Raw genomic sequence first — 14,896 nt, forward strand, 5'->3', positions numbered from 1 at the left:
TCAAATAATGAGGGTTTGCAAAAAATTGCGATGATTGGAAGCTGGGAACAAAAAAGCCCCAAAATTTTCGCCCCCCCTGCCCTAAACGTGAGAGCAAAAAGTTGATGAAGTATTTTTTGTACTATTCTTAACTAGACTTATATTCATCGATAAATTTTAGATTTCATTTTGAAATATTTTAGCGTTCAAAAATTATGACCATATAAAGTTTAAACCCCCCTCAATTTGAGGGGGTTGCAAATTTTATATGGTAATAATTTTTAAACGCTAATAGATAATACTATGAAACTTAAATTTATCGATGAATATAAGTCTAGTTAAGAATAGTACAAAAAATACTTCATCAACTTGTTGCTCTCACGTTTGGGGCAGGGGGGCGAAAATTTTGGGGCTTTTTTGTTCCCAGCTTCCAATCATCGCAATTTTTTGCAAACCCTCATTATTTGACATAAGTATAAACATATAAATGTTTGGAGTTTTCTCCATGTCTGGAAGTTACCTATCTCAAACACCAAAAAATTCTTTCTACGCCTCTGTATATATATATATATATATATATATATATATATATATATATGTATATATATATATATATATATATATATATATATATATATATATATATATATATATATATATATATATATATATATATATATCAAGCCCTTCCACAGTGATCAGGAATGACTAGTGCCTTTTTCTCTTAGAACGCACATGAGCGGCATTCCGACACTTTTTTTTATATACACTGCAGGCCAAAAGTTTCCAGACACTTGATATTTTTATATAAAAAGCTAAAATCTATCTTGTATCATTAAATTAACCAATAAAATTAGGGGAGATGGGGGCGCATTGATCGCCGGGGCAGTATGATCTTTTGGCTTTTACTCGTTCATTTTTGCCTTACTAGAAGTGAGGTTGCAATTTAATTAACCATTATGCTTCCCTAATTGATTATTCGTAATATTTTTTCATAAGGTTATCAGCGTCAAAAAAAATAAAGAAAATATTGTTTTTCGTCATAAAAAGTGATTTTTTTAAATCGTACTATAATTCAAATATATTTTTATTTAGATGTCTGTATGGGTTAACAACAATTTTATTTTAAATTTGTAAGTGTTAGGTGTATAATATAATATATAATTTTTATTTGGCTGCAATTTATACAGTAGATATTGCTATCAATATGTTACCTATACCTATTGGGGTACATTGATCTTTGACTATGCGGGGCCCATTGATCGGAGGATCAAAGTGCCCCATAGAAGACGAAGTGCCCCATGTTTTTGTTTATAAGCAATACAGTTAAACGAATGGAATTGTATTTATAATTTAAAAAAAAACTATATATAAACAAACAATAGCTTTTAGCATTTCATTTTTTAAATCTACTTATGTTATAAGCTAGTAATAATAATACTATTATTTTATAATATCAAAAGAATAATATTTAACATAATAATTAAAAAATATTTAACATAATATTATTATGTTAAATATTAGCATTTATTAAAAACATATGTTTTTATTGATATATTTTTTTACAGATCTTAAAATGGTTAGAAATAGAATTAAAAAAACAAATAAAGTTGCTATACCAAGTGAAACAATGAAAGTAGCTGTTAATAAAGTTTTAGAAGGAACACAACTGAATGTTGTAGCACGTCAGTTTAACATAGATAGAATGACTTTAAAAAGATATTGTCGTAAAAAGAGGCTTAATCCAAATGAAGCTTTCAAGCCTAACTACAACAATAGACAAGTTTTTACAGCAGAAGATGAAAAAAGTTTATCAAGTTATTTACTAATTGCATCAAAAATGAACTATGGCCTTTCAACTAGGTCAACGCGATTATTGGGATATGAATTTGCTTTAAAAAACAATAAGATATGCCCATCATCATGGATCAAAAATAAAATTGCAGGCATTAATTGGTTGCAAGGTTTTATGAAAAGACAACCAGAGTTGTCTCTACGAACACCTGAAGCAACGAGCTTGGCTCGATCAACAGCTTTTAACAAACACACTGTAAGAGAGTTTTTTCAAAATCTTAAAACGGTAAGAAATCGATATAAATATAATCCTAACTGTATATATAATGTTGATGAAACTGGTTTAACAACCGTTCAAAAGCCGGTAAAGGTTTTAGCTGGTAGAGGAAGCAAACAAGTTGGAAGAATCACATCTGCAGAACGAGGAACATTGGTAACTGCATGTTGTGCCTCTAATGCTATTGGAAATTCCATTCCTCCATTATTTATTTTTCCTAGGGTAAAGTTTCATGATTACATGATTAAGGAAGGACCTCCTGGATGTGTGGGATTTGCAAATCCTTCTGGTTGGATGAACTCAGAAATTTTCATAGAATGGATTAAACATTTTGTTAAATATTCAAACTGTTCTCAGGAATCTCCAGTTTTGTTACTTCTCGACAGTCATGAAAGTCATATTTCTGTTAAAGGCTTGGAGCTTGCAATTCAACACGGAATTACAATGATAAGTTTTCCTCCCCATTGCACCCATAAATTGCAGCCATTAGATAGAACTGTTTTTGGACCATTGAAAAGGTTTTACAATTCTGCATGTGATAATTGGATGGTTTCAAACCCAAGACCAATGACCATTTATGATATTGTTTCAATAGTTCGAGAACCGTATACAAAAGCTTTCTCACCATCTAATATACAGACAGGATTTAGAGTAGCTGGCATTGAGCCATTCAATTCTGAAATTTTCAAAGATGACGAATATTTACCATCATCAGTTACAGATAGAGCTGCTCCAGATACAGTTACTATCACTCCTGTCAACAACATGGAATCTGAAATGATACCAGCACATGTTAATCACATAGAGTCTGAAATAACTATAGTAAATATTGAAACAAGTATTTTAAACAAAGTGTCAACAAGTGTTGCTTCTATAATCTCACCTGAGGTTTTAAAACCTTAGCCAAAAGCATCTGTCAGAAAAAAAAATGTTAAAAGTAGGCAGTTAAAAACAAGGATCTTGACTGATACTCCTGTCAGAAATGAAATTCGTTTGTCAAAAGAAAAGAAAATTTTGAAGCAAACCAAAAATCAACAAAAAGTCTCCACAAAAGATAAGAAAGAAACTAAGAATTACTTGCTTAGGAATAAAAAACAATGTAAACCAAAAGCTGCTTCACAACTTGACTTTCACAAATGATGAAATATTCTTAATCAAAATATTGTACTTTTAACAAGTTTTGTAAACTTAAAAGTTGTATTCTTATTTCAGTCTTTATATTTCAGTTCTTATAAATTTCAAGTTGTTGTAAAGTTTTAAACGTATATAAAGCGGGTAGCTTATAGCTGCTGTGATTTATACATTTTTTAATTAAAAATTAGACTAGTGGGTTTATATTTAAAAAATAATTAAAAAATTTAGATGTATTATACAATATTACCCTTTGACTAAATTATTTACAAGATTTAGTTATAGAAGTGTTAAACGTTTAGATAATATTACGCATATAAGATCAATGTGCCCCAAGTCGGAGATCATAGTACCCCATAGTTTGGGGTACATTGATCTTTTGAGAGGGTTGTTTAAAAGTTAAAATTATTCATGTTTATCATTTTTTTAAATCAAAATATTTATATATTCCAAAAGCCAGATAGTTATACATGTGTTTCGTAGTTAATAAGTTTTTACATCTCTTTCAGATTCTGCGCAATTTTCAAAACACTGCTACGGCGATCAATGCGCCCCCATCTCCCCTAATTTGTAATACTTAAACTTACTAATTTTAAGTGTTTATGTAAGTTTGAGGTCAGTAATTGGGTATTACTGACCTCAAACTTAAATAAGTAAGTTTTTTTTTTAATTGTTTATTTTAACTTGATATATAGCGTTACATTACTCTTAAGAGTTTGGTCTTGTTAAAGTTATTTATTTGTTGAAACATGAAGTAAATATTTATAATATAATAATAGCCGACTAAAATGATTAAGAATATTTAGTTTTGTTTAGTTTTCATTTGGTATTAATGATGGTTACATTAAAAAATCTTAAAAAAAATTTTAAAATTTTATAATTCGACTATTTAACTAAAAATATGGGTAAGAAACTTTCTTTAACGGTTGCAAAACGTTCTGAAATAATTACATAACATAAAGAAAGTTATTCAGTTCGTAAAATTTGCAAAAAATTAAAAGTTGTTAGAAGTACTGTACAAGATACCATCAAACGATGGAAAGAAACAGGCATTTTTGAAGACAAAAAAAGATCTGGTAGACCACGGAAAACAACAAAAGCAGAAGATAATAGTATAATATTGATGAGTAAAAGGAATCGAAGACTTACGGCCCCGGAAATAACTTCAGGCTTTAATAGGAGTCATTCAAAATCTATTTCATTAACCACTACGAAACGACGTCTTAGACAAGATGGACTTTCTGGCCGTATAGCGGTCAGAAAACCGTTGCTACGGATTGGAAATAAAAAGAAAAGGTTACAATGGGCTATAGACCACCAAAATTGGACAGAAGGAGACTGGGGAAAAGTACTATGGACCGACGAGTCCAAATTTGAACTGTTTGGGCAAAGACGTTGAATTTACATCAGAAGAACAACAAAAGAAAAAATGATCCCAGAGTGTTTAGTGCCGACAATCAAGCATGGTGGTGGGTCAGTTATGGTATGGGGATGTTTTTCTTCAGCTTGTGTTGGTGACCTAGTTAAAATTGAGGGTATTATGAAAAAAGAACAATATAAAACAATTCTTGAAAACAATGCTATACCTTCTGGCTTAAGAACTATTGGTCGTAGTTTTGTTTTTATGCAGGACAATGACCCTAAACACACCTCAAAATTATGTAAGAACTACATAAAGGAACAAGAGGATAATGGTGTCCTCAAAAACATGACCTGGCCGGCCCAATCACCAGATTTGAACCCAATAGAGTTACTGTGGGAAGAATTGGACAGAAAGGTCAGACAAAAATGCCCAACATCCAAAGAGCACCTGTGGCAGATATTAGAAGAATCCTGGTTATCAATTACACCCGAAATAATAGATAAATTAATAAATAGGATGCCACGGATCGCAAAAAAAGTGATAAAAACTCGTGGGTCATTTTTTGACGAAAAGACAGTTTAATAATAATAGTGTTGTTAGTATTTTTTTTCTTTTATTTTTTCTTAAATAATAACTATATGTATCTTTTATAAAATAAATATGATATAAGAATTTTTTTGAAATAATTATGGGAGTTTTAATTAAAAAATTAAACAAAATCCAAGTGTCCGGAAACTTTTGGCCTGCAGTGTATATAAACATTTTTTTCCTTCGTATTATAATATAAATGAACTTAGTTTATTTTTAAATATTAAACATTTTTAATCCATAAAAAGTGGATAAAAAGTTCATTAAATTGAAAATATAAATGCAGGTTGTCAAGATTGAGTAAAACATATTTTGCAGATATGAAAATATTTCAGAGCTGAGATTCAGAATCTATTGTTTCTCAGTAAAAACTTAATTTGCTTGAAAAGAATTTTCTTTAGTTTAAATTCTTGATTATTTTTGTTTGTTTTTATGATGCCAAATTATTTTTTTCTGAATATCAAATCCACAAGCATTTGCGTGTAAAAGAAATTCTATTGTTTCTGTGCAATGTTTGTCAGAATATCTCATAATGCCTTATGATTATTTTTTAGAACATAAACTTTTACGCTATTTGCGACAGTAATATAAAAATATCGAATAAACAAATTAACACAAAACTAAATATGAAAAAATCACCAGTTTGGTTGACTCTCCGGTTAAAAAAGAAAATCAAATTTAGTCAAGGCGATCTATACTGAAGGCCTATTCATCGCGAAACCGTAAACCGTGACTGGGGGCCTATTTTAATATTCTAAAAATTGCGAAGGTGAAAAGCACACATTAAAAAACTTGCCAGAGAATTTTTAACTTTTTCAACTTAATCTTGTTTATTCTTTTATATTTCCAATAACTTTGTATTATCAATGTTTTTTTAAATTATAAATTTTTGTAAATAATTTTAAAACACTGTATTTTTACTTACTTGTAAACTCCTTAGAGTGCTAGGAGTTATATACAATATATATATATATATATACATTTATTATGTCTGATATGGGTAGTGATCTATTATATTTGACAAAAAAGTGTTTGAAAATCTTATGTTTGCATATTTTTATATTCTTTTAAATAATTATACTTTATAGATGCCAAAAAAGTGTTGTGTATATGGCTGCAAAACTAATTACCAAAGTACCAAAAATAATAAAAGCTTTGAAAAAATACCAGTTTATCGTTTTCCTAAAGACAAAGAACAAAAAAATATTGGAATAAAAAGTATTCCAAATTCTAATCTTTTAGTTTCGGATGAAACTGTTATTTGCCAACATTGGCCAACAGTTTTTGAAAAAGTTACTGTTCAAGGAAGACAAAGACCGAAAATGCCACCATGTGTATGGTCAGGAATACCTTCAAGTCAAATACCTACTCCATTACCACGTCATCGCACAACATTGAAATTTTTAAGCATTGTTAGAAATGTTAGAACTGATGAACTTAGCACTTTTTTATTGGCTGATACAGCAACATATATTGATTTTAAAAATGTTTTATTAAATAATCTCAGGGTTTTTTCAGTTTCAGTAATAGCATATATGATTGAAAAAACAACTAATGTTCAATCTGTTACGTTTTATGATGGTATTCCTTTATTTCTTGTTAAAATTTTTGAGAATTTACATTTTGAAACATTTCATTGTGGAATAAAATGTTTTATAAAAAGTTTGTGTAAAAATCGTATAAATATCGTTGATTCTTGGTCAAAGTTTGAGGAAATACTACATTTGTTAAATGTCATGGAAATAGATCATAAGAAAAACATTATTCAGCAACAAATATCAGTTATGTCTGCAAAACTTAATGGAAAAAAAAAATATGAATCAGATACAATTATACGTAGTTTTGAATATTTTTCAACATCTCGTGCTTTATACAATAAACTAAGAAACGATTTTCAATAGCCATCAGTTAGTACTTTGACACGCATAAAATCAAAAGTTTGCAAAATTGATGATGCTAGTTTCTTAGACTCAGTTTTCAAAAACATTGAAGAAAAACAAAAATTTTGTATAATTATTCGCGATGAAGTATATGTCAAAAAAATGATGCTTTACCATGGTGGAACATTTTTTGATAAATCTTTAGATGAACCATCGTTATTGGCTAGAACTGTTTTGGGAATTATGATAGTATGTCTCAAAGGTGGTCCTAAATTTCTGTACAAGATTATTCCAATTTCAAAATTAAGTTCAAATTTTCTGTTTGAACAAATAAACTCCAGCATAAAACTTATAAAATCATCATCTGGCGATGTAAAAGTTGTTATCTGTGATGGTAATCGTGTAAACCAAGCATTTTTTAAATTATATCAGACTATTCCAGAAAAACCTTGGAAAACGAAGATGGGATGTATTTACTGTTTGACTTTGTTCATCTTTTGAAAAACATTAGAAATCTATGGCTTACAGAAAAACTGGGGAGCTAGTGTACAGTGATAATGGTATTCAAAGAACAGCTAAATGGGAAAACCTTAAATGCTTATATCAAATTGAATCAGAAAAGTTTGTCAAATTGTCAGACTTGAATGAAATTGCAATAGCTCCCAAGCCAATTGAAAGGCAAAATGTATCTACTTGCCTTAAAGTTTTTTCAGATAAGACATATCATGCCTTACTGACCTATTCTCAAATAATTTCAAATTCTAAGGATACTGCGATATTTATAAATAAAGTTATAACCTGGTGGAAAATTTTGAATGTGAAAGGTCGTGGAGCTGATGTAAGACACAATGATCCACTAGAAGCACCTATTTGTAGTCCTGATGATTGCCGTCTTAATACTCTACTTCTGTTTGGTGATATGGCTCTTGAAATGTGTTGTAAAAATGGCAAAAGAGTAAAGCAGTTATCTAATGATACTGCAAAATCAATTCACCATACTTACTATGGTATTGTCGAGCTATGTAAATATTTATTAGCAACAAGTCATGATTTGGTATGTTTACAAGTGACCACTTAGAAAAAGAATTTGGGAAATTGAGACAAGGTTTTGGAGGTGCCTACTTTATAAATGTTCAACAAGTTATAGAAAAAATGCATATAAATCACATTTCACTGTTGTTATCCTTAAATATTGACATAGATTCTTTTGATTTTAATTCAGCTCATGAGTGTGTTTCTTGTACATGTGTTTTATGTAAAGCAGGTAGTGAAATATTTGGCAATTTAGAAAAACTAGAGTCATCAATTTCTGATACTACCAAAATGTCTTTGATTTATATTGCTAGTTATGTATGTAGAAATGAATATAATGAGAACATTTTGTTCAATCAAACATTACTTTATTATGAAAAGTTTGGTGAGTACCTCAAGTCTATAGATCGTGGTGATCTTAAAATTCCACCAGACAATGTTTGCCAATGGGTTTTTTTTTGCTTTGTCTTATTCCATTCGATAAAAGATAAAGTTTGTCGTAAGTCCTTAAGTGACATCTTTTTGCTAGTTTCTGAATTTTACTATTTTGAAATTAATCAAAAACATTGCAACACACTTGCTAATATACTTTTAAACAATTTTTGTGCAAAAATTACACCAAGATCTAATAAAGAACCTGCATTAAAAGTTTTAAAGTTATCATAAATTTGTTTAGAAAAGAATGATTTGTATCTGTTGTTGTTAAAATATATGCAAATATTTTCTTTGTTTTAATTTTTGTTCTTATATGAAATTTTAACTTTTAATTACATTTTAATATAAATATTTCTAAATAAACTAATTAAACTCATTATGAGTCATATTTTGACTCCAAAATATAATTTTATAGTAGAGTTGCTGATAATCCGTAAAAATAATAGGCCCCCAGTCACGGCTTACGGTTGCGCGATGAGTAGGCCTTCAGTAAAGAGCGCCATAAATTAAGTGCAAAAGAAACACAAGAAATCAACATTAGAACGTCAGAGTTACCTTCTGCAGACAATTACTCCAACTACAGCTGGCTAAGTTGCGGGACATTTTAGCAAAAAACAGTTTTCCTTCAAAATTAAGGGAATTTGTTTCGACTAAGTTTGGCTTCACAACTGGCCAAAAAGTGAAATTACTCGGTGTAGAAGCTAAGATCGGAATAAAAATATCAAAACAATGATCCAATTATAAAGAGTCTTACTATGGCATAAGGAATGAACAACTGTTAAGTTCGATGCGTAAGAAAATATTTGATCACAATAAATGGGGACTTCAAGCTGCATTTAAGATAAAAGAAGAAGTTAAAAAAGAGACTCTTTCAAAAAGTATTTTAAAGTCTTTAACGCATGAGAAAATTGTTACAACAAACATTTTTAGAACTGCATAAAAAATTGCAAAACAATATTTACGGGTTCCTGAAACTGAAGTCTTTTTCGAGTATTATTTTTATCTTAATAAATATGCTTAATAAATAAAACTTCTTCAGAGTTGGTTGATTCACCTGGAACATAAAGTATAACATATCTGTAAAACGTCAATACATGTTTTAGTTTCTCGGACAAGTTTAATGTCTGACTCTGTATACTAGTTGGTATAATGATACAGGCAACATGCTTAAACAGCCCCCTACATCAGCTTAACAATTGCATTTAGCATAAAGTACTTCACCAGTAAACTGCCACAAGTGTGTAAAAACTTTATATTGTTTACGTTTTGTAGACGCTGCAATATTACACTTTGTAATAAATAAATATATGGATGCTTTTACATTTTTACAAAATTTTGTTTAAATAAGCGATAGGCAATAGTTTGTTGCTTTTCAGATTCTCTTTTACAATTATCGACAAATATAGTCATAGCAAGATAATCCTTGATAAAATTGTGAGATATATTTGGCTAAAATAAAATGTCTTTTGTTCAAGTTAAAATACTGTTGTTTATAGATTCCTCTTCATTGAAAGCAACAGGTTCATCATGTTTAAGTTCACGATAAACAGCTTTAGGTGCCAGACAACAGCTCGAAAAAGAGCTAGCATCTTTCTAAACTAGCATTAAAAGAACTCAATACTGTAGCAAAATCAACTTCAAAAAAAAAACTTTATTTGATTGATTATTTTATTATTTAGATTTAAATAAATACAATTACCAAAATGCGTTGCTAATTTGACGACTTGTGGGAAATGTCTGTTGCTTCATTTTTTACATATATAAAAGGTAGAGTTCCGGCACTTTTTTTTAGAAAAAAAGCACTGTATATATATATATATATATATATATATATACACTGTATATATATATATATATATATGTATACAGATATGATGATACTACAATACTTGAAATCTAAAAAACAGTCACGTTTTACAACAAAATGTAATATTACAGTAACAGGCTTGGATAGGAATGGCTAATACTACTGCTGACCACGCAAATGATTTTTTTGTTCACAACTGACCACGACTGTTGAGATGATTTGATGCTTTAAATATTTCAGAAATTCGCTGAAAAAAGAAAAGCTAAGCTAAACAAAAGTTACAAAAAAAACTAAAAAAAAACAAACAATTTTAAAATAAAATTGAATAAAAGCTCAACGCGAAAATTACTATTTGTGACATTTGTATATGCGTTTGAAATAAACTACTTTAAAACTTATCTTTTTAAACATTTTAATTAAGTTACGTTAAGCATTTTTTTAAATTACTTTCAACAATTTTTTGAAAATTTTTTTTTTTTTTTTAAATTTTTTTTCCAGAAAGTTACAAAAATGTTAAAAATAATAACGCTGTTTTTTTAAAATATAATTTTTTGATTATTTTATTCTCTGATTAGTAAATCAAGTTTAAAAAAAGCTTTTAAACAATTCTTTTTAAAAATAGAAAAATATATATATATAAAGCAATTAAACTATTCCATTGCAATGGGAAAGTTTAATTAAAAAATTTATTTATATGATTCTTAGAAAGATATGGAAAATAGTTAAAATGTTTAAATTTATCATAAAATATATGTCTGAATAAAAAAATTAAATTTAGCACTTTTTGATCAAATAATGTAACAACTTTTTTCATTGAATTTAAATTTTTAAAACATCAAAACAGCTGTGATCAATTTGATAAAAAAAAAGTCATAAAAGTGGTCAATTACAGCGTGTGATAGCATGCCATTTCTGTCCAAGCGTGCAGTAAATATTTTATCATATCAACTCCCAAATCAAACAACTCTTTTTGATTAAATAAGATAAAAGTCATGAAGTGAGAAATTAATTCTAAAAGTTAATTCCCTTGAAAATATTAAAATTACAGATTCACCAATGTTGTTAAAATAATGTTTTGAAAGTAAAGTTATACTATAGATCTATGATAACTACTACTTTTATTTAAGGAATCGATGCTTTAAATTGGTTGATTAAATATATTTATTAGGTAACCAAAAAAGTTCGTGCGGTTTTTGGTAATTCAATTGTTTTTAGCATTTTTTACAACACCCACATCGCACAAGGCAAGTAGTTTTGTTGCGTAATAGAACGCGTGTGTAACGCGCAGTTGCTGCATATATAGTGTAGGCTTGTAACGAGCTTACAGGAAAGGTTTTGTGTAAAGAAAGGATGGCAACCCAACCAACGATTATTCGATCTTGCTTACTTTACGAGTTCAAACTTGGAAGGAATGCAACACAAGCGGCCAAAAACATCTGCACAGCATTTGGAGAAGGTACAGTAAGTGAACGCACAGCACAGAAGTGGTTTCAGCGATTCTCTTTGGGAGATGAGTCCATCGAAGACCTGCCGCGTTCTGGACGCCCATTGTTGCTTGATGAGGATGAACTGAAGGACGCTGTCGAGTCTGACTCCAGCCAAACTTGCCAAGAACTTGCAGTGAGGTTTGCTGTGAGTGTTGAAACCATCCGCCTGCATCTGCATGCGATTGGGAAAGTGTGGAAGCTGAGTCGGTGGGTTCCGCACAAATTGTCGATCGACAACAAGAAGCAACGGCTTACGATCTGCACATCACTCTTATCACGCCACAATGTTGAGCCTTTTCTTGATCGTTTATTGACATGCGACGAAAAATGGATTGTGTACAACAATACCAAGCGTTGCTACTATTGGTTGTCCCCCGATGACCCCATCCCAAAGACACCCAAGCCCAATCTCCACGAGCGGAAGGTTTTGCTCTGCATTTGGTGGACTACAGCTGGTGTGGTGCATTACGAGCTGCTCCCAACAGGCCAAACCATTACTGGACTGGTCTACTCAGCACAGCTGTAACGAGTTTACGACCTGTTGCTTGTAAAGCAGCCTGCACTGGTGCACAGGAGAGGAGTTCTACTTCCCCACGACAACGCGAGACCGCACACCGCTCGCGTGACTCAGGACAAGCTCCAAAGCCTTGGTTGGGAGAGTTTGCCTCATCCACCATACTCGCCAGACCTCTCCCCTACTGATTTCCATTTTTTCCTTTCCCTGGGAAATCATTTAAAAGGACAGCAGTTCCGAGACCAGGACGCGGTTGAAATGGAGTTGAAAGCTTTTATAGACTCAAAGGACCGAGAATTTTTTAGAAGTGGAATAAATAAGCTTGTTTTACGTTGGGAAAAGGTTTTAGATGCTAATGATGACTATTTTGATGAATAAATGTACTTACTTTTGTCGTTTTGTGTGTTTTTATTATATACGGAAAAACCGCACGAACTTTTTTGGTTACCTGATACATAAAGTTGTGTGGCCACTTGGTAACAGTTATTATCTTTATCTTAAATGATAAATATGAAATAATTGTAAAACATACTTTTAAACTAGTTTTAACCTGTATTTTTGAAGTTATTGCCCAATAACCATGTGAACTTTGTGCTATGATGCTTGAAGCCTAAAAATATACTTCAAAAAATATATAAGCATATATATATATATATATATATATACAATTATATATATATATATATATATATATATATATATATATTTATGTATATATATATATATATATGTATATATATATATATATATATTATATATATATATATATATATATATATATATATATATATATATATATATATATATAAAACCGACAGGAAAGAAAATTTAAACAGGCTAAACTTAGAAAAAAAAAAAAGAAATCTTAACAAAAGAGAAATTTAAACTAAAATAAAAACCTATAGCTATAAAAAAAATCAACTACTATAAATCTAAAAAACCAAAACTCTAATAAATAATTATTTTTACTTGTGTTTTGCAATTACGTTAAAGATGAATAATATGTCCCGTTGCACAGTGGGCCAGTAGGTGGACAAAATGGGAAAAATTTTAGTTGTCTAATCTTGAAAACCTATTTAATTTTAGTATCTACATATATTAGGAGAAATCTATTGATAATTTATTTATATTAAATCCCTTAGTTACCAGGACTCTAAGCATTTGAATATTGAGATAAAATAAAAAAAATAAAAAATTATAAATAAGTAATTAACGGTGACATCAACGATGTGTTATATTTCAATTACATCTAAGTTTTTGAAACAAAAAATTAGTACATGTTATTCTAGAGTATTTAGAGATAAGAAAAACCAATGTGTGAAATATATTTGTCATAGCATGTTATCTCAGTTATACTTTGAAAATCACAGATTAAAAAAAAAAATTTCTTAAGAAACTTATTTTTTGCCGCACAATAACTAATAATTACCACAATTTGCCATGTGTTGTCTTATATTTATTTGAGCTATATGATGCTTCAATCGAGTTTTAATTGATTGCTCGTCCCCTTAAATCCCCGTTCAGATTTTATGTATGTTTTAACTTGGTTGCTATGGTACTAAATTTTGCATAGCAACAACTCATTTTTACATTAACGTTGTTTTAACAGTATTTTACTTGCGCTAAATACACAATATTGGGGGTATGTATTAAAATGAGATTCAGAATTCTTATAAGGTTAACTTTTTTTGGTTACTATGGATACCTTACTTTGCATAACATAGCAACAACATATTTTCGGTAGTTGTTAGTAATTAAATTACTAACACTGACAGTAATTTAATTACTTTTAATTTTAATTACTAACACTTGTAGTAACTTAATTACTAACAAGTATTAGTAGTCCAGGCGGCATATATATTATAACATTTTACTTTTAAATACAAAATACTTGTTACAATAATTATTTAGATATGGTTTTGTTAAACTTAGACATTCATAATTTTCTCCAAAAAAACAATCTTAGTATTTCAAAACAAAATATTACTGAAGATATATTAAAGTTTATTCAGCCAAAATTTGCTGATTTTAAAGACGTTGATTTTAGACATGCTGTTCAACGATTTGTTTACTTGTATAAAAAAAAGTGGAAATCTGCAAACTATACTGTGAAAAATTTTGAAAAGAAGTTTGTGAACTGGCTTAATGAATATTTAATTGTCAGAAAAAAAGACAATGAACCAACTGCAAGTAGACGTGGTCGAAAACCAGTTGCATTTGATAATAGTTCTAATAAAACTAAAAAACGGCGTGTATCTTGTTTAATTGAATCTCATTCATCCAATGAATTATTTTTTGCTGCTAATAAAAAATTTAGAGATGAATCTGTTGTTATTGCTGCCAAGAATGTTTTAAATATATCAAATACAGATAAAGCAACTAAATATTCAGCAGACGAAGCACTGGCTTTAATAATTGATGCAAGTCTGACAAAAGCTTCCTATCAATTGATTAGAAGCGGAGCCTTGGAGAAAGAATATAACATCTACCCCGCTTACAATGATGTCGGAGATGCAAAATTGAAATGTTATCCTGCAAACATAACAGTGGAGGACTATTCAGCTTCAGTTCCTTTAAAAGATTTAATGACTCATACTTTGCAAAGAATC

At 29.7% G+C, this 14,896-nt stretch overlaps 1 protein-coding gene across 4 annotated transcripts in view; it reads right to left on the bottom strand.

The window, feature by feature from the left end:
* The window catches only part of LOC136080673 (A disintegrin and metalloproteinase with thrombospondin motifs adt-1-like), a 164,362-nt gene that overhangs the window by 142,624 nt on the left and 6,842 nt on the right, over positions 1 to 14,896 (bottom strand). For 2 of the 4 annotated variants that reach the window (XM_065797616.1, XM_065797618.1), the window contains exon 2: positions 12,820 to 12,897. The exons of 1 other annotated variant lie outside the window; for it this stretch is intronic. In XM_065797616.1, coding sequence (XP_065653688.1) covers positions 12,820 to 12,897 — 78 coding nt within the window. The remainder of the gene's footprint in view (positions 1 to 12,819; positions 12,898 to 14,896) is intronic. One more of the 4 variants, XM_065797617.1, reaches the window with a different exon arrangement.

Source organism: Hydra vulgaris, chromosome 05 (genome assembly GCF_038396675.1).
Source record: "Hydra vulgaris chromosome 05, alternate assembly HydraT2T_AEP".
Lineage (NCBI taxonomy): Eukaryota > Metazoa > Cnidaria > Hydrozoa > Anthoathecata > Hydridae > Hydra > Hydra vulgaris.